The sequence below is a fragment of the Panthera pardus genome, unplaced genomic scaffold, assembly GCF_024362965.1.
Source record: "Panthera pardus isolate Hobbes unplaced genomic scaffold, ASM2436296v1 HiC_scaffold_13, whole genome shotgun sequence".
NCBI lineage: Eukaryota > Metazoa > Chordata > Mammalia > Carnivora > Felidae > Panthera > Panthera pardus.
Window position 1 is genome coordinate 172,085,823 of NW_026526688.1, and position 21,046 is coordinate 172,106,868.

The following is a 21,046-nucleotide window of genomic DNA, read 5'->3' on the forward strand; positions in this document are numbered from 1 at the left end:
GTTCTTAAAGACAAATACAACATTTTAGATAGTGAGGAAGTTCTTGAGTAATTAGGGAAGAACTGTAACAGAAGAACAGTGATTGACATGGTCCATTTAATTCTGGGATTTTCTGTTATGCTGCTTATTAGCATGGCTGGGTGTAGTGGAAATGGAATGTTACTGCTTTTGGCATTTTTAAAGTGGGGAAAGGGGAATCTAGTAGAGGACTATCATTTTGCAGAGACAGTGTAATTTTGTTCTTTCTTCATTAAGGTAATCCCTCGTGCCCAGAAATACAGCTGTTGAACTTAAAGTGAAAATTTCACCAAGTGAAAATTATAAAATTTAATAAGCTCTCAGATGAGGTTAGAAGTCTTATATACACTTATATATACATATTATAAAAACAATATGTTTTTAATTTTGCACTTACTCTCTAAGGGAGATGTATTGGTTGTCTACACTTTGTAGGTTCCAGTGTTGTGGTTATTTTTATTAAATTAAAGCCAGGGTATCAGCAGTGTTGGTCTTGTTTTGAATCTTCTTTTAAGGGCACTTTGCATAATTTGCATAATATTTTTTGACTGCTAAGTAGAATAGTTTGTTGAATGCCACTGGTATGGTTATGCTACAGCTTAACTGAGTCTAGGGGGTTAAAATAAACCAGCTATAAGTTGTAAAATATTATTATTATTTTTTTTAATGTTTATTTTTGAGACAGAGAGAGAGAGACAGAACTTGAGCCAGGGAGAGGCAGAGAGAGAGAGGGAGACACAGGATCTGAAGCAGGCTCCAGGCTCTGAGCTGTCAGCACAGAGCCCAATGCGGGGCTTGAACTCATGAACTGTGAGATCATCACCTGAGCCGAAGTTGGACACTTAACCAACTGAGCCATCCAGGCACCCCTAAATTATAAAATATTATTTGGGTTTCTGTAATATAACAATTCATTACGTTGTTATCTTAGAGAAAAAGAAAAGAGTTTCAAATTACATTCTTAGTGGTTATCAGGACTATTATGGGTGATTATCGTGGCTGTTGTACTTTAGTGGAATGGTGATAATGACACCTCTCCTTTGCAAAACCATCTGAATCAGACACCTTTTCCCACATCTGGCAGTGGCAGACAAGGTCCGATTGTCAGGTGGGGAGAACAGATATGTGAGTGACTGAACCTGGTCAGCTGGCTGACTCTTGTTAACAATGGTTAAACTGAAATCTAAGTATATAAAGCCTTGGATGTGCTTAGAAAGGTTTACAAATGAAAATTTTAAGCTTGAAGGTAGATTGACTACAGTTGAGGATAAATAAAACAAGTATGCTTTAATTAAAATCTTTTGCTTGCAGGTTAAAACCTGCTTATCGTGAAAAACGTAGGTTATTGTAAGCAAAATGCAATTTGTTAAGCTATTGTCTCTCTCTGAATGCAGGAATGAACCTTAACACTTTAGTGTAAATATGTCAGTTTAGCAAACTGATCAAGGGTAAGATTGGCCCCCATCTTGATCAAGTGCCCACTCCTGGTCCAGTTGTTGGTGGCGAGGAGTATGGAGCCATTTTATAAATTTATTCATGATTATACAGGCCCTTGGAGGGTAGTGTGAAATGTAAATTCTTTGGAAATTTGTAGTGAACAATTCATTTGTAGAGAATTTGCTTTAAGTGGTGGGTTACTTTTTTTTTTTTTTTTTTAAATGTCTATATTTTGAGAGAGGGACAGAGTGTGAGTGGGGGAGGGACAGACAGACAACAGAATCTGCGGTGGGCGGCTGTGAGCTGTCAGCACAAAGCCCGATGCCAGGCTGGAACTGTGATCTGATCCAAAGTTGGACGCTTAACTGACTGAGCCACCCAGGCACCTCTGTAGTTTCATTTTAGTATAAATATAATAATTAGAAAGTAGGGCACCCGGATGGCTCAGTTGGTTAACTATCTGACTCTTGATCTCAGCTCAGCTCATGATCATGGCCCAGGTCATGGTCTCATGGTTCCTAAGATTGAGCCCCATGTTGGGCTCTGTGCCAACAGTGCAGAGCCTCTTTGGGATTCTCTCTGTCCCTCTCTGTCTCTGCCCTTCCTCTGTTTGTGGGCATGCGTGTGCTCTCTCTGTTTCTCTCTCAAAATAAATAATAAACTTTAAACAATAATTAGAAAGTAAGCCTTTAATCCTTTTTGATTTTTTTTACATATTGTGGGTACATTCCTCTTTGAGGTGGCAACCACGTAGGAATAGCACAGTGCATGGCAAATGCTCTTGGTTGAATGAGGGAGTACTTGAGAGGAAGTGACTCACTCATATGTGGCCTTGCACATCAGACTTATAAAGTGAACTCTCCCACCCACACAGTGACCTGGTCTTCATAATTGCCTTTTAGATTTTTCTATTGGATTTCTTTTGTTATTGGTAATGGCCAATGAAAAGAGCTTTTTATCTTGTGAATCACTGAACCAAAAAAAAAACCCCACGTCTTTTAGGCCTTTCTGAGGTACATTGTTGTATCTAAGCATTTTAGAAAGATTAGAAAGCTTAGAAAGACTTTTAAACTAGATGTTTAATGAGAACTTTTTAAAAGAAAGATAAAACATAACCAAAAATATTTAAAGTCTTATATGAATGGCTAGATATTGCTAGACAGTCCACCTTCAGTATAGAGGTAGACTCTGACGACTTCTTATTACCTCTGCAAATAACACTAGTTCAAGGCATCACCATTTCTTCTGGAACAACCGTAGCTTCCAAAATGGTCTTCCTGCATTTGTTTTTTCCGCTTGATAGTGTGTTCTCCAAAGGATAAGACTTAAGTTGGATCACTCACTACTCTGCTGAAAATTCTCCAGTGGATTCTCATTCTGAAATAGAAGTTAACATTCTTTCCATGATCCCACATGATTTGACCCCTCCCTCTCTCACTGAAACTCTAGTGATGTATCCCCTTCATTATGCTGCAGTCATAGTGACCTTCAAGCTCACTCACTTTAAGCCTTTTGCTCTTGAGTTTTCATTGCCTGAGGTATCTTCATTTCCAGACTCTGTTTGAATGTTGCCTATCAAAGAGGCTTTCCCTGATGACCATATCTGAAAGAGCACCCCCCTCATTGCTCTTGAATTGTTTCATCCTGTTTTACTTTTTCTTTATAGCAATTATAATTTGACAGCATATGTTTACTTGTATATCTGTTTCCTCTTCTAGACTCCAAGCTCCATGAAGGCAGGGATTTTGTCTTTTTAATTCACTGTATAAATACAGTGAATATTTTATTCACTGTAGGTGTCCTCAGTGCCAGCACATAATGGATACTCTGTAAATATTTGTTGAAAACATGAGTAAATAAATCTATTTGTGTCCTCTGGGGTGGTAACTGGTGGAAATGGTTTAATACATATTTGGCAGTGGTAAATGTAAGGATGACTGTTGAATTTAGGAGATAGGAAGAAACAAATCATTAGCCTTCCATAGCTCTAGAGTAGTTTTTATAAAGCTGGTGGAAGTGGTTGCTTTATATAATTAGAATCAATGTTTTATTAAGTAATGTTTGGTTATATTCCATTTAAGATGAAGAAGATGACTTTGTGTGTAAGAAGGCAGCCTCTAAATCAAAAGAGAATGGAAGATCTACAAATAGTTATCTTGGAGCATCGAATAAGAAAAAGAATGAAGAAAACACTAAGACCAAGAATAAGCCTTTATCACCAATAAAACTTACCCCCACATCAGTGCTTGATTATTTTGGAACCGGAAGTGTCCAACGATCAGATAAGAAGATGGTAGCAAGCAAAAGAAAAGAGGTGAGTGTTCTGCATTCAAGCAAGAATATTCAGGATTTGTACCCATTTATTGTTACTAATAAAAGAAATTTGGATGTTGTAAGTTGATCAGCATATTTTCTTAATGAAAATAATTTTCCTGTGATTATGGATAAAACATACTGCCATCATTTTAGAGGATAAGGAAGTTAGCATATTACACATTTATTTTTTTGTATATGAAAGTGGGAAAAGATCATTTAAATCATAGGAATACATTGAAATGCTTAGAATTTAAATACTCAGAATGCAAACTTGGGGCATTTGGGTGGCTCAATTGGTTAAGCTTCCAACTCTGGATCTTGGCTCAGGTCATAATCTCATGCTTCGTGAAATTGAGCCCTGCATTGGGATTCTCTCTCTCTGTCTCTCTCTCTGTGCCCCTTCCCTGCTTAGTCTCTCTCTCTCTCTCTCTCTCTCTCTCAAGAGTAAATAAATAAACATTAAAAAAAGAGAGAGAGAGAATGCAAACTCACTTTGCCTTTGACTTTCAGCCAGACAAAATTGGACAGTTAAGTTTGTTCCCAAGTGAGGTCGTAAGTATATAACTTATAAACAGAGCTTACCTATGTTATACTTTTGATCTTTCTACTTTGGCTGATGTTGGAATCATTTTCTTCTGAACATTTAGGAAACAAATACACATAAATTACAGTGAAGATAGTCTCCTGAGTTAAAGCCTGCCAAATGATGTGTGTTTGTTGATTGCATTAGTGCCTCTGTAGGACAAATGTAACCAGTCACACATACTGGTTTGCCAATGTTCTGGACTATTTCTGAAGCCAAGATGTTAGTCTGCAGGTTTTGGGGGTTACTTCTTTTGAACATTACAGTAGAATTAAGTGAGAACCATCTGTTTGTAGGATATTTGCTCATTAGGAAATTGCATGTGGTCAGGGAGTAGCTATGAACATAATCTTCTGGCTGGTGTGCATTGAGACTATTTTATAACTGATAAATTTATTGCTCATTGGTATATTTAATTAGCTACAGTCGAGAAAAAGTACTTTATTTTTAACTTAAGGTTTATCTGATCTTGCTTGATTATCTTTGAAATATAGCCTTCACAAAATGTGGATGATTCCAGATTAAATGATGAAGCCATCGCCAAGCAATTGCAACTTGATGAGGATGCAGAGGTATTGACATTTTGTTTAGGTATCATTAACAACTTGATGTTGTGCCTTGCTGTTTAGTGTACTCAGGCCAAATGATCAGGATTGTTCTAGTTTAATTTTGAATTGACTCTCATTGTAAGAGTTATGTGTAAAATAAGTTAAAATCTAATACATAAAAATATAAATTTATTTTAAAAATTTTTTAAAAAGTGTATTTTTATTTTTGAGAGAGAGACAGAGAGAGTGAATAGGGGAAGGGCAGAGAGAGGGAGAGAGAGTATCCCAAGCAGGTCCCACACTGTCAGCCCAGAGCCTGATGGGGGGGCTCCAACTCACAAACTGCAAGATCATGACCTGAGCGGAAACCAAGAGTCAGATGCTTAACCAACTGAGCCACCCAAGCACCCCTAAAATTCTAAATTTGTGTAAAAGATAAATGATGAGAGTAGGGGATAATTATTTAAAGATTTATTATTAGATTTCTTTGAGTGGAAGCCTCCTTTAGTATAGTTAAAATAATTTAATTTGGTCATATCTTTTTCCTTTTCACTATGGGCAATTTCATCCACTCTTGTGGCTAAAAGTACTATGTATATGCTGATGACCCCTAAATCTGTTCCAGTTCAGAGGGCTCTCGTGAGCTGTAAACTTTTTATATTCATTCAACAAGTATTTATTGAGCTCGTACTGAGTGCATGGCACAGTTCTAAGTGTTAAGGATACTGCAGTTAAAAAAAAAAATGTCCTATCATTATAACTGCTGTGAAGAAAAGTAAAAGGATAGATAGTTTTGGGGTGATCAGTGGGATTATGAGTGTTCTATTTAAATAGAGGGGTTAGGAAGGCCCCTCTGAGGAAGTGACATTGGGGAACAAAATGAAGTGATGATGGTGAGGCATGGGACTGACTACCTGGGGGAAGATTTCTAAACAGAGAAAAGCAAGTAGTTTTCTTGAGGTGGAAACATTTGAGTTTGATGCATTTGGAAATCCTGTAAGTCATGACAAGTCTTTGGAACCTACCAAAAGAAATGGTAAGGATTTTGGATTTTAGTCTCTGTGAGATTAGAAGCCATTGGAGTGTTGAATACAGAAGTGACATGATTTGATGGATCTTAAAAGAAAATTATTTTGGCTGCTGGGAGGCTAATAAACCATGGTGGAGCAAGAACAAAAGATTAGTTTGGAGACTCTTATGGTTGAGTAGGTGAGAGAAGTTGGCTTGTACCAGGGGTAGTGAGAAGTGGTCATGAAATCTTTATGTGCTTTGAAGGTGCAACCTTTCAGTTGTTGCTGACAGATTGCGTGTAAGGTGTGGGGGAAAGAGAAGATGCAAAGAGGATTCCCTTGTTTTTTGGCTTGAGTAACTGGATGAATGGTGATATTTATTAAGATGAACACTGGTACAGAGAAATAAAGAATTTTGTTTTGGACATGTTAAATTTGAGATGCCTAATAGGCTTCCACATGGAAATGCAGAGTAGGCGTTTGGATAGAAGAATCTGGAGCTCAGGGGAAAGGTCTAAACTGAAGATGTATACTTGGATCATTAACATTTGAATGGTGTTTGAAACCAGTGTAACCAGATAAGATCATGGGTAGAGAATGTAAACAGAAAAGAAGTCTCAGGTTTGAACTCAAGGGTACTGTTAAAATTTAGAGGTCAGGAAGAGAAGGAGGATGATCTAAACAAAGGGGATTTAAGAAAGTGAAGTAGGAAAATCAAGAAAGCTTGTTATTTTCTGGAAGCTAAACAAAGAAAATATTTCAAAGGAGAGTGTTCATCTCTCTCAAAGGCTCCAGACCTTGATACCTAATGCCTGAACCCCCTTCCTGTTTATTAGCTTAAGTGTCATTTTATTATACTCTCTTAACTACATTAGAAACCCCTCCTATATACTGTGTTGCACCCCATTGTAGCTACTAATAACATTTATTATAATTGTTATTTATGTGCCTTCTTATTGTAGGCTCTAAGCCCATACACCAGGGCTGTTTAGTTTCATTCCGCTTTTGTGACATCAGTGTTCATTTTAGTGCTTGGCATAGAAAAAGCTCTTGTTAAATATTGTTGTGAGAGAACAGTATTTCAGTTTTCTGAAATATATCTGATCACATTTTATTAATTTGGCAGTTACACAGAGTTTGTGTCTTCAAAATCTTTTCCATCTTATTTGATTACATTGAATTACATAGACTGTAAGCAGATAATCCCGATGACTGAAGGTAGCACAAATGGTTTCATTAAAACTGTGAAGTAATTTTTAGGTATATGGCTTCTTGTCTCAAATACTGGAGGCCTACCCCATCCTTTCCAAACTGGCTTTGGTACTTTGTATCACAGTGCCCCTGGTTTCCCATTGCTGTCACATTCTTTTAGAACCTTACTTGGGTAATTTACTTGTCTGTGCGTGAGCTGGGGAGGGGGAGAAGGAGAGAGAATCTTAAGCAGGCTCCACTCCTAGCACGGAGCCTGACATGGGGCTCCACGTGGGGTTCTGTCTCACCACTGCGGGATCATGCCCTTAGCTGAAATCGAGAGTCAGATGCTTAAATGACTGAGTCACCCAGTTGCCCCCCCCCCCCGCCCCCCCGCTGATGAATTTCTAATGGGAGTATTTTCATTTCTTCTGTTCTGGCTTCTCAAATCCTCTTTACTAGAAGCATACTATAGAGTGTGAAATTTGGGGAAAATGGTAGAGTTCAACCAGAAATGCCTGCAACTGGAGGTTTAGAATTTGAAGTACTTTTCTATGATGAAGATTTTTCATATTGTTTTTAGCAATTAAATGTTTAGTTCAGTTATAGTAAGTAAATATTTGGTAACAGAACGTATTGATGTGCATCTGTCTGGCTTGCTTACAGTTCTGTGTAGCTTGAATTAGTTCATTTTATAAACAAAAGGCTTGGTTACTGTGTTCTCATCAGGCTTCTGCCAATTTCAAAGCCTTTTCTTTTGGATTGAGTAGATTTGGAGGTTCCATCCTTTGAATGATACAAGGAGGCTTTTGTTTGATATTACATTAAACTATTTTATTGTTCAGCTGGGGCGTAAAACCAGTTAGTTTATAAATGAGAAATATAGGGGCACCTGGATGGCTCAAGTCAGTTAAGTGTCCAACTCTTGATTTTGGCTTAGGTCATGGTCTCGTGGTCATGGGATCGGGCTCCATGCTGGGTGTGGAGCCTGCTTGGAATTCTCTCTCCCCCCTCTCCTCTGCCCCTCCTCTACTCACACTGTCTCTCAAAAAACAAAAATAAATAAAAATAAAAAATTATAAATGAGAAATGTATTCCACTGCTACACATTCTTTTCTGGAAGAGTTCCATTTTTCTGCAAATGAAAATACTGGAAATAGCAACAAGGCAAGTAGAGTATCTTTATTCTACATGCTGTCTATTACTTTAGCATGTTAGGATGATGAAATAAATTTTCAAAAGTCAGAAGAGATACATCTGAATTAGTAATTGAAAATTGAAGTTTGATGATTATAAGTGATAGTTACACTTGTATATAATAGTATTGTATACAAAGAAAATACATAATTTTCTTTATTTTTTAGATTCACTTTTTTGTTTGTGCCCTCCAGTCTATTGTTTTTCTGTATGGATGAGATTGTTTTCAGAGCTGTTAGTAGAATTCAGAGTAAATAAAAATAAGAGACCTGCGGGTGTCTGGGTGGCTCATTTGATTAAGCGTCTGACTCTTTCGGTTCAGGTCATGATCGAACAGTTCATGAGTTCCAGCCCCGTGTTGGGCTCCATGCTGTCATTGCGGAGCTGCTTGGGATTCTGTCTCTCTCCCTCTCTCTCTGGCCCTGTTCCGCTTTTACACTCTCTCTCTCTCTCTCTCTCTCTCTCTCACTCTCTCACTCTCTCACTCTCTCACTCTCTCACTCTCAAAATAAATAAACTTAAAAAAAAATGGAATAAGAGATCTGTAAGTGTTGTATTTAAAAAAACCATAGACTTTCAACTTTGTGAGACTTTAAAAATATGCTCAATTTGTCTATTTTACCTGCAAAACTAGAAATAAGTATTCTGAAATCTAATTTGGCTTAACGAAACAAATCTGTGATACTGAATATTAAGTGGAAAAATATTGTAATTTCTGGAAAGTGTTTTTTCCACTTTGAAGTATCATGTATGAAACATTTAAAAACTTTCATTTACAGAAAGAAAAAAGCAACTCATTGTGTTGACACTTTTTACAGCTGGAGCGACAGCTGCACGAAGATGAAGAGTTTGCCAGAACGTTAGCCATGTTGGATGAAGAACCAAAGACCAAAAAGGTGGTGTGTGAGCCAGCTTTTGTTTGCACTCTGAATATACACTGCAGATCAGTGGTCCCTTTCATACCTGTGTATTCGAGGCTCTGGACATACAACCAACCATGAGTAACTTCTAGAAATAAGCTAAATTATTTTAATTTATAAGAATATTTTGAGGAAGCTCATTGAGAAACATATTCTTGCTCAAGGAAGGTTGATTGAGCCAAAGCCAACCAGAACCGTTCTTCACAAAATAATGAATTAAAACTTTTACTTACAGTCTCTCTCACAGATGGATTCTTATGTACTTGTTCAGAGAATAGCACTTACAGATGTTGCTAAGGAACTTAAGTTTAATAACTCAAATGTTAACTACTGTCTTTTTGGGAGCACAATTTTACTATTTCTAATTAGCTAATTTTAAGATCTGTATTAGTCCTAGTCTCAGATAATAATGAGTATATTTTTGGGAATATTTAAAAGCATCAGTGTTTTTTTTTTAAGCACTTGCTCTCCAAAAAATTAGCCTTGTTTCCATTGAATCATATTCTGTTAATATTGTCAGTATCAATGTTTGACTATTTTAAAAGATTTTAACAGCAGGCAGGTATAAAATAATAAGAAATGGAGGGGAGTTTGTCATTTAAAAAACCTTACTCCACCTTAAAGCATTCAAATTATAATTATTAAAAAAAATATTGCATTATGTATCCTAGTTTGTAACCTCTTTGTAAAATGGAATTTTGAGGGAGCAGTGGAGAGAGTGGATTTTATTTTTTCTTTTGGGAAAGCGCTGTCTTCTTTTGAGCTCTGGATTGTTTCTTTAATTTAGTCTTTTGGGTTTAGATTTTAGTTTTTAGTTACCTAACACAAACAAATTGAGAATTGAGGTGAAAGAAGCAGAAGCAAGTCTTCGATTCTTACAAGTTGGGATCAACTGTGATAATTTTTTTATAGATACATTTTTTATAACCTTTCATCAGTTTCCTCATGTGTAAAATTAAACATAAGAAAAAAATGCATCATTTTTCCTAGAGATTTTGGGGATGAAGGAATGGAAATTTATTGTATTATCTTCTTGGAAGTTGGCCCTTAATCTTACAATCAAAACTTAATTAACTTTGGTCAATTTTCATAACATATTTTGTGGTAGTAGTTTTCCTGTTATTTGTCACATTTGACACTTTAAATTTTCTTAGGCTCGAAAGGACCCAGAAGAAAGAGAAACATTGTCATCTGTCCAAGCCAATTTAAGTAAAGCAGAAAAACATAAATCTCCTCATAAAGGTAATATTAGCAGGAAAAAGTAAGCTGGAACATTTATCTTTACAGAAGAAAATTCATGATAATCTGTTTAAACGTTCTATTCAATAATTGCCTTGTATTGTTAGGTAGACATTATTTCATAGGACTATTGAAGCATGTTCTTAGATACTTTAAAGCTATATTTGGATATTAGCTGGTATTAAATGTCTATTCTATGATTGTTGTAAAAGATGTATTTCAGTTCTTAGTCTCACATTAATGTTAATTTCCAAGTGTAGTGCAACATGTGGAGTTCAGTATCTGATGGCAAAGAACTAGATGTTTCAAGCTGATAATCTGTCTGCTAGTATAGATGGTCTTAATCCTATAAGTAAATTCATTCATATAGTACCTTTTAGTCTTGAAATCACAGGGTTTGGGGCTTTCAGACTATGTTACAAACACAGAATTTTCATGTGACATTTCTACTCTGAAATTCTGTGTAAATTTCAGATCATTGAAGTTTATCTGTGGAATAAAGGGCATGTCCTTCGATGTAGTTTAACCATATCATTTGAAGTAGAGTCATTTATATTTAAAAGGACAGACAGACCCTTTAATTTGAATTGTTTATATAAAAATGTACAAATGTTAAACTTTTAAGAATAAATACTCTGTATAAAGAACTAAATTCTTAATGTAAATGTTATGAAATCACCATATGACATTGTGTGCTAATATTATTGAGTTGAAAAATGAAAAAAAATCCTGATTTGGGTGTCATTTTTCCAAAAACAAAAGTCATAATCTTTGCTTTCTTTCTAGCAAAAACAGAACAATTTTCAGATGACAGAAAGAACTGTAGTCCTAAGAAGCAAAGTAAATGTGAAAGTTTGAAAGGATCTCAGCAACATTTGAAGTCCTCACCTCACAAAATAGGGGAAACTTCTCCAAAAGCCAGTTCCAAGTTGGCCCTTTTGAAAAAAAAAGGAGAGAGTTCTTATAAAGAAACAGAGCCTATGGCTTCAAAAAGAAAAGAAAATGCCATTGAATTGAAAGGACAGACAAAAACTCCTAAGAAATCCAAAAGTTCTCCAGCTAAAAAAGAGGTAGAAATTTTCTAAAAGTATATCTTTTGGGGGCTATGTGTTGGTCTGGGTTTGACTGTTTTCAAGTCTTATTTTTAGCTTTTTAAGTCATTATAATATGTTTAAGATATCTTACTTAGATGCTATTGCAGAATATAGCTTATTAATACAGCTGAATTAGCCAATATTGAGTGTTAAAGTGTATTAGATATTACACTAATACATATGGTATCTCAGGTAATCTTCACAACAACCCTAATTACTTTTATTATTCAGTTTTTAATGATGAGGAAACAGGCTGATGAAAGAATTAAGTAACTTTTCCAGGATCATTCAACTAGTAAGCAGCAGAGCCAGCTTTAAACTCAGGTCCTCTGAGGCAAAACAAAAACAAAAACAAAACCAGTATAACAACATAGTGGCTCTCAGAAAGGACTCTGGAGCCATTTTCAGATCATACAGCTCTGCCATTGAGCAGATGTGTCACCTTGGTCTGGTTATTTCCTCTCTCTCTTCTTTCTTTCCTCATTTGTAAAATAGGGATAATAATAGTACCTGACTTAATATATAAAACCACTTGGAACCGTGCTTAGTACATAAGTGCTGTTTTTGCTATTATTATTAAAATAATTGAGATTTGCCCTGAGTGTACTCCTTTTTGCTCTTGTATAACAGTGTTGAGATAGTGAATTCATTTGCAAAGGCAAAAAAACAATGAAATAATGCAAAATGGTTTTCAAAAATTGTCTTTTGTTTTCATATATATTTGAGAATTGAATGGTTTCTTAGAATCTGTAATTTGGAACCACCTTAGATTCATAATGAGAAACCACTATTCCTTCAAGCCTCTTAGGTACTTAGAATTAAAAGCAGAATATTGTCTATTTTAACTGCTCATCACCATTATTTTTTAGTGTAGAACAGTGAAATGGTGATTTCTAGATGCTTTTGTTTGTGGTCAGTGCTTGTAAATATGCTTAAGGGAGCAATTAACATTTTGGTCTCTGATTTTTCTTTACTAAACTTAAGTACTTATCTGGTGGATGAATGTTTTTCTTCAGGCATACTAAACATGTTCATTTTATAGAGATTGGTCTATTTTTATTAAAGGAGAAGAAATCTTTAAATGTTATTGCTACTCTTCACCTTACTTTTCAAAGTTGGAATAGAAATGACTCAGAAATTTTATGTTAGCAGCTTTGGGAATATCAGAGTTTAATAAATTCAGTCTACCTTGGTCAGATAATTTCAACTTCATAAATGAGTGTGCTTCACAGTTACTTTATAAAGTTGTGTATAATTCAGAATTGGCGTTTTTCGTAGAATTAATGTTATAAATGAATAATTTTCCCATTTTGGTGTGCATTGGACTCTCCTGTGAAGCTTGTTAAAAATATGGTTTGGTGGTCTGGGCAAGTGTATTTTAATAAGCTCCTAAGATGGATATGAATGCACACCAGTTTTTAAGAACCGCTGTTAAAAAGTAGGGTTAGAGTCTAGGACCAGCCTCTAATGGCTTACTTAACTTAGAACCAAAGCAACTTATTTTATTGATTAAAATCATTTATTTGCATAGAGATAATATTTGGTCTATTCTCAAAGGGATTTGAGATGTCTTTTAGTTAAAAAAATGTAAAATAGGAAGTGGAAAAAGCATGAAACCATTTTTGCAGTGGTTCTCAAGTCAGAATTATCTAGGATGTTTTTCCCCCCAAATACACATGCCCCAGCCATACCCCAAGCCAAACTTGGAGTATATCTAGGGATATATAGTTTGAAAAGTTTCCCTAGGATTTTCTGAGATAGACCTACAGTAAGATCTCCTGAGAGAACAGAATGGGAGAGATTAAACCTGGAAGGGAGAGTGGAGGTGTATAGAATGTGTCAAATTTTTGGAGTAAAGCTTGCCTGTTGTTTGAACCAGCTGGGTATTATGAAGCCGTCAATGCTCAGCCTGTAGTGCTCATAAGCTCAGAGGTATAGGACCATTTAGGCTGTTTTAGGGGTGTGCAAAGCTATAGGATAAACATGGGATATCTTCTTGTGTGATGAAGTGTACTTGGGGAAAAATTAATTTTTATATTAAAATATGCATGGCTATATGATGGAAAAGAACTCGAAACTCATGTGAATTTTTGAAATAAAGTCCACCTTTTTTTGTTTCTTTGCTTGGGGCTAGCAACTTGGCTTGTGTACCTAATCTGCACTCGTGGTATGTTCCTCTAGAGCGTCAAAAGGTTTAAGAAGAGCTGATGCAGGGATGCTTATTAGCCAGGCGTGTCTAAGTGGGGAGTACCTGTGTAGCCAAAAATGTTCATCTCGGGACCAAACACAGAAGTGACTTAATGTGTACTTATTGATACATATGTTTTTGGGTACATACTCATTTCATCTGAATGTTGCATGACTTTATTCAGTTTTTTTCCCCTCCTTCCTGAAGTCTATAAGTCCTGAAGATTCTGAAAAGAGACGCACTAATTATCAAGCTTATCGAAGCTACTTAAATCGAGAAGGTCCCAAAGCTTTGGGCTCCAAAGAAATACCAAAGGTGAGTTCTGAGAGGGCATGCCTTTCTGTCAGGGCCTCTGGCCCATGGGTCCAAGCACGTATTCAGTATTTTTACAGCAGCAGAAAACTGATAATTAAAAACAGAGGAGCGCCTGGCTGACTCAGCTGGTAGACCGTGTGACTCTTGGTCTCAGGGTTGTGGAGCTTGAGCCCCACGTTAGGTGTAGAGATTACTTAAAAAATATCTTTAAAAAAAATTAACAGAAAAGCCTTAGTCACCATCATTGTGAATTAGGTATATTTATTCACATTATGAACTACTGCTTGATACTACTTAGAAAAGTTTTCCTTTAAGTAACCCATAAACCTACAGGGGCTGAGTTTTGAGGAATATGGTACTCACAAGACTAATGTTTTTCACTGATAATATGGAGCCACCAGAAAGGGAGTGAGGGAAGCTATACCAGAAAGAGAAGGATAATCAAATGTAGTGTGAGATTTCTGAGAAGGTAGAACGGGAGGGGATTCAGATCACAAATGGGGATTAGTAGTTCCACTAATAAAGAAGAGGAGAGGGTAAACTTTCAGGGGCTGGTGGGTTGTGTAAGAGGATAGAGGAAGACGTCAACCTTGCCTCCTGCATGTGGTATGAGAAAGACTTTAAGCAAACCTCTGCTTGAGAGGACTTTAGTCAAAGTGGAGTCCTTAGGGGACTCTGTCAAGGCAAGGTGGTGGAGGGATATTGGAGTAGTGGTTGAGGATATTGGGCAGCTTGCTGGTCCCGCAGTAAGTGTTCTAGAGTGTAAGAGGTTGGTTGGGAGGCTAGAAGTGCTGAGTTTGGCTAAGTGATAGTATATTCAGAGCCACAGGACAGGTGATTGTGGTGTGGGTCAGGGGCTTACATGTGGACTTCACTAGGGTCATTTTGAATTTATTGAAAAGAATTTAAATACTTTCGTGTTCGCAAGATGATTTTAATCCTAGAATCATAGGGCTTGAAGAGACCTGGAGATGTTGTTAATCAGACCTTTTCCCTCCAAGAAGATTCATAGCTTTTTCCCCCGCCACCCTCCAAAGATTCTTCATCAGGATAGTGAAGGATTGAACTTGTATTTGGTAGTCGTTGAATTTTGTTTAGCATCTTTCTTTTAGGCATGTTTTAAGTCTATGTTGATCTCGATTCTCTATTCAAAGGGTAATGAGTAACTTAGAATCGTTTACATAATTTTCATTTTGCTTGGTTGTATCATTTTATTGAACCATTACAAAAAATTTAAAAAATCTATTAACTGTAGATAGTTCCAGTTAAGACTAAATGTCTCCTCCTCCCAGTTCTCTTTGGCCAGTGTCTTTTGTATATCAAGTTATCTTTTTAATCAAGAGATCATATGATCTTGCCTTTAAGTTAATTGCAAGCTGTTAGATTTACTATTGTACAGTAAACAGGCGAGAAGGAGCTCAAACTTGTTTAACTTTTTAAGAATCCAATCTTTCTTAACAATAATAAATTCTATAGGTGGATTGCATCTAGTTGTTTACTTGAGGTTTTGCAAGTAAACTAGTGGTTTAAATATTTAGAAAACCATGAGAGTGGTATGAATGGATAATTTTAATAAGCTTTGCTAACTGTATTGGATGTATATTTTTCATGGCTTGTTTTGTAAGTTTATTAAATGCTAGCCTACATAAGAATTTCTCAGGATTTAATTTCAGGTTCTGCTTATTTGCTGCGAATTTCCTGCAAATTTTTCATGCTGAGATTATTTATGATGTCAAATGAGAAAAATCAACTTCCTACAGTTTTGATGCCAAATATTTCTTTGGAAGGCTACCATGTAATTTCCTCTCTGCTTGAACATTTTGGTTTTTAGGGAGCTGAAAATTGCTTGGAAGGCCTTACATTTGTAATCACAGGAGTGCTGGAGTCCATTGAACGAGATGAGGCCAAGTCTTTAATTGAGCGTTACGGGGGAAAAGTAACAGGAAATGTCAGTAAGAAAACAAACTACCTTGTCATGGGTCGTGATAGTGGACAGTCCAAGAGTGATAAGGTGGGTACTGCCGTCTTCTCAACACAGGCAAATAGCCTGCTTCCATTGGCAGGCTCTCACTGTGACCATTTGTAGTAGTGCCCTTTCTACACAGAGTTAAATAAAGAAAAAAAATGTAAAAGTAATTTCATCCCTACATTATTTCTTCTCCAAGAAGTGTTCTTGGCTTCAACTTCAGGATTTTGGTTTTCCAAAGGCACAGTTCCTGTGTAGTTGATTTTCTTAGTGTAGTATTCTAGTTTAGATCTTTTTTCAAAGATAGAAGCAAATACAGTTTTCTTTTTCTTTTAGTCCTAAATATTCCTATATATGCCACTGTACACTCCATCTTAAGTTTTATTGAAAACTCTTTTTATGTTGGGGAAAATTATATTTAGCTCGAAGGAATTATACCTGTTAAGTGTGGTTTTGACAAATGGCTGCTCATTTCTTTACCTAACAAGAATCCCAGAGGTAGGTGCTTGCTGGGGATGGTCCAGCAGCTCAGTGATAGAGCTAGACTAGTTCCTTTCTCCACCTCTGTCATCCTTACTTACTGTGTTAGCTTTAGTCTTTGCGATGTTGCCATGTGTTGCAAAGAAGCTGTACCTCTAGGCATTCAAGTCCACGTTTAAGTCAGGAAAAAGGGAGCAGTGGCAAGATGTTGCCCTAACTGCGATTGGCCTTATACGAGTTTCCCCTAAACACCTCTTGTAGAATTCCCTCTAAGTCTCATTCCCCAGAGCTGTCACATGGCTATTATTAGCTTATAAGGGAGTTTGGGGAGGATGAGGACTTTTCTGATTCTTCAATCATAATTCATCACTTGGAGATGGACACATCAGAGTTTTTTAAATAGGGAAGATTGGGGGAAAAACAGACTTTGGACAAGCCCATCCTGGGAGGCCCTAGTGGCTTTGCCCTTCCTAGGTAGAAGGAAAGGTAAAACAGTCCAGAAAGGGGTAGTGTGTCACCTCTATTGCCAACCTATCACTCTTAGGGGATGTATCTGTTATTTTCTCTTTTTAATGGTACTTTTTCATGAATATGTTTTTAAAAAATATTCCAGTTTTTCTAATTTATAAATATAGTTTTTCACCTGTGAGCAGATCCTAGAATCATTTTTTCTTTAACAGAAAGTAATGGTTAGGATACAGTTTTAATGATTTGTATTTTTAATCAATAGGCAGCAGCTTTGGGGACAAATATTATTGATGAAGATGGCCTATTGAATCTGATTCGAACTATGCCAGGCAAGAAGTCCAAGTATGAAATTGCAGTTGAAGCTGAGGTTTGTATAAAATGAACTTGATTTATTTAAGTTGGTTCGTTTAACAATTTTCCTATTTCATAGAGACATTTTGTGAGTGGCTACAGGCCTGTTGCCGAAAAGATTAACTTTGCCCTCTACCACAGATGAACCTACCTTATTTCCTTCTGAGCGGGGATTCTGCTTTAGGCTGTCTTCTTTGGTGTATTTCCTTTCCTCCTTTCCCTCCCTCCCTCCCTCCCTTTGAATGTTTATTTATTTTGAGAGAGAGAGAGAGAGAGAGAGAGAGTGTCCGTGCACACCAGCATGAGCTGTGGAGGGGCGGAGAGAAGGGGAGAGAGAGAGAATCCCAAGCAGGCCCCACACTGTCAGCATGGAGCCCGATTGGGGCTTGATCCCATGAAGCATGAGATCATGACCTGAGCTGAAATCAAGAGTAGGATGCTTAACTGACTGAGCCACCCAGGCACCTCTTACCTTTCCTTAAAGAAATATAAGGAGAGTGAGAGCAGTGTATTGCACTTAACCATATCTGCTTAACTAAACTTTCCATATTTTCCATATTCTTTCAGTGACTTTGTGCAAATATTTAATGCTTTTAAGAGTTCGTTAAGGGACATGTTATAGGTATCAGCACTTTAAGTTCATTTTCATTTAGAACTTATTAGCACTTTTTCATTTGTGACAGAAGCCCATATTAGTTTTAGCAAAAAGGAAAAACATGTTGGCTCACATAACTAAATTATGGGCTGGCTGGGTCTGATGTCGGAACTATGGATCTGGAGACCACAGTGCTTTTAGAACTCTTTCAGTTTTCTTCTCTGCTTCTCCCAGTATTATCTTCATTCATTTCCACTCTGTTCAGGTCTTTTCCATGTATAGGATGCAAAGGTACCAGAAGTCCAGGTTTAATGTCCTCAGCTCTGTCACCCAGGTGGTGAGGTTGTCTTCCCACTTACTCCAGTTAGAACAGTCATGGGAAATTATTTGGATTGGCCCTTCACCCAGTGTCCCCTGATGTTATCAACTTACAAAACCATAGAAGTTATCAAAGCCAGGAAATTAACAGATACCATAGTGTTAACTAAGAGTACATGTGTTATTCAAACTTCACGTTTTCCCTCAATTGTCCTTTTTCTATTCTAGGATCCCACACTGCATTTTGTTGGGGTGTCTTCATCACCTCCAATCTGTGACAGTTCCTCAGCCTTTTCCTTGCCTTTTTGTGGCCTTGAGACTTTTTTTTTTTTTTTTAAAGATTTTTTTTTTTTTTAACGTTTATTTACTTTTGAGACACAGAGAGACAGAGCATGAACAGGGGAGGGGCAGAGAGAGAGGGAGACACAGAATCCGAAGCAGGCTCCAGGCTCTGAGCTGTCAGCACAGAGCCCGACGCGGGGCTCGAACCCACGGGCTGTGAGATCATGACCTGAGCCGAAGTCGGATGCTCAACCGACCAAGCCACCCAGGCGCCCCTGGCCTTGAGACTTTTAATGAGTACTAGTTAGTTGTTTTGTAGAATGTCTCTCAGTTTGGGTTTTCTGATGTCTTTTGATTAGATTGAGGTTATGCATTTTTTGGCAGGAATACTGCAGAAGTGATATTTTGTCCTTCTCAGTGCATCGTATTAGATGTAGATGTCAATATGTCTTATTACTGATGCTGTTAACCTTGGTTAAGGTGGTTTCTGACAGGTATCTCCACTAGTAAAGTGACTGTTTTTCCCTTTGTAAAATATCTTGGAGAGAACTTTAATACTTGGATAATATCCTGTTTCTCTTCAAACATTTACCTCCTAATTTCAGCATCCAGTTACTGGCAAAGAGGCACTATTTTTCTTGTTTTTGAGACCTTCACATCATAAAATTCACCCTTTTAAAATGTATGTCAGATTTTTAGTATACTCACAAGATTGTACAACCATCACCAGTATCTAATTTTAGAACATTTTCATTGTTCCAAAAAGAAGCCCCGTGTCCACTATTCAATTTTTTGTTTCCATGGATTTTCCTATTCTGGACATTTTATATGAAGGGAAACATGCAATTTGTGGCCTTTTGTTTCTGACGTCTTCACTCAGTATGTTTTTAAGGTTCAGCTGCATTGAAGTGCATGTGTCAAGACTTTATTCCCTTTTTTGTGGTGATTAATATTACATTGTGTGGATATACCACATTTTATTCATTCATCAGTTGTTGGCCATTTTGGGTTTCTATTTTTTGGCTGTAATAATAACACAATTATATAATTCATATATAATATATAATTACATAAATGGCTGCTGTGAATATTAGTGTACAGGTTTTTGTGGAGGCGTTAACTTTTAACTGGTCAGAAAACTGGTACAAAAATTTCTTAATCTTTCACCTTGGATTTCAGACTGATTTTGGAATATTTACTATTTGCAAACTAATATGCTCTCACTTAAAAATTTGCACTTGGGTGCTTTTTGGTGTGTGTGTTGTTAATTTTGCTAAAATTTGGAAGGTGGTGATTTCCACAACAGCAGGGTTCATGGTGAAAAACCAGACCCAGGTTGGGTAGCTCACTTGGTTATCCCAGATTGCCCTGTAAAGTACATTTAGCAGGATAGATATTCTGTATATCTTATCAGGTTTCTTTTTTCCTCACTTTCCCAATTTTTAAGATGAAGAAAGAAAAGTGCAAATTGGAAAGAACACCCCAAAAAACTGACCAAGGAAAAAGAAAAATTAGCCCAACTAAGAAGGAATCAGAATCTAAAAAAAGCAGACTGACTCCCAAAAGGGGCAGCTCTATGAAGTCAATAAAAAAGGAAACAAGTGCGATTTGGAGATCCCTGGACTTCGAGGAGCAGGTGGCTGAGGAGACAAATGTTGACAGCCGGGCTAGGAATTTGGCTGATGACTGCAGTGAAAACAAAGTGGAAAATTTGCTCTGGGTGGATAAATATAAGCCAACCTCACTCAAGACCATAATCGGACAGCAAGGTGACCAGAGCTGTGCCAACAAACTCCTACGCTGGCTCCAAAACTGGCACAAGAGTCCATCTGAAGATAAGAAACGCGGTGATTTTACAGCTTCATTCATTTTTGTGTGTGTCTGTCACCATGTAATTGCTCAGTTGCACATATTTGAGAAAGTATACTAGTTGGTTCATTCATCTCTCAGCAAATGTTTATTGAAAGTCTGCTCTGAGTCCAGGTGCTATACTAGACCCCAGAGGTGCTGTTGTGAACAAATCAGTCCCCTTCAAGGAGCTCAGTCAGTCACAGACATATGTGAACCAGCAGTTAAGATATTTTGTGCTAAGTACTGTTACAGGGGTAAGTATAGGGTGCTAGGGGCATGGAGGTATGTGGTCAGGGATGCGGATGTGTGCTCCCATCCCTGGAAGAAGGGATAGCTAAGCAAAGAGTTGGAAACCAAAGAGGAGTTAGCTAGTGAAGGGAGGTAGGAGTGTTGGGTGGGAGAGAACACAGGGACCAATTCTGAAGACACGTGAGAGCGAGGCCATGGAAAGTGCTAAGGAGAGTTGGGGGAGAAAGGTGCAAATAAACAGCTGAGGCACACTGATGGAGTCAGCAGCCTAAAAATCCCAGCAGCACATTTGCTTTTAGTAGGCCTGAGCTCTGGTTTCTGTACTTGTTCACCATGCATTTGTCATGGAAAATGAACAGTCACGGTCTGTATTTAATGTCTAGGGTATTCTTGAAACTGAGATTTGAGATCACAAATGTTAGTAGTGTTT

At 37.1% G+C, this 21,046-nt stretch overlaps 1 protein-coding gene across 1 annotated transcript in view; it reads left to right on the top strand.

The window, feature by feature from the left end:
* Positions 1–21,046, top strand: part of RFC1 (replication factor C subunit 1) — a 79,697-nt gene that overhangs the window by 41,936 nt on the left and 16,715 nt on the right. Inside the window, exons 5-13 of the mRNA XM_019413987.2 lie at positions 3,537–3,769; positions 4,849–4,926; positions 9,119–9,196; positions 10,375–10,462; positions 11,246–11,529; positions 13,949–14,056; positions 15,888–16,067; positions 17,233–17,337; positions 19,964–20,363. Coding sequence (XP_019269532.1) covers positions 3,537–3,769; positions 4,849–4,926; positions 9,119–9,196; positions 10,375–10,462; positions 11,246–11,529; positions 13,949–14,056; positions 15,888–16,067; positions 17,233–17,337; positions 19,964–20,363 — 1,554 coding nt within the window. The remainder of the gene's footprint in view (positions 1–3,536; positions 3,770–4,848; positions 4,927–9,118; positions 9,197–10,374; positions 10,463–11,245; positions 11,530–13,948; positions 14,057–15,887; positions 16,068–17,232; positions 17,338–19,963; positions 20,364–21,046) is intronic.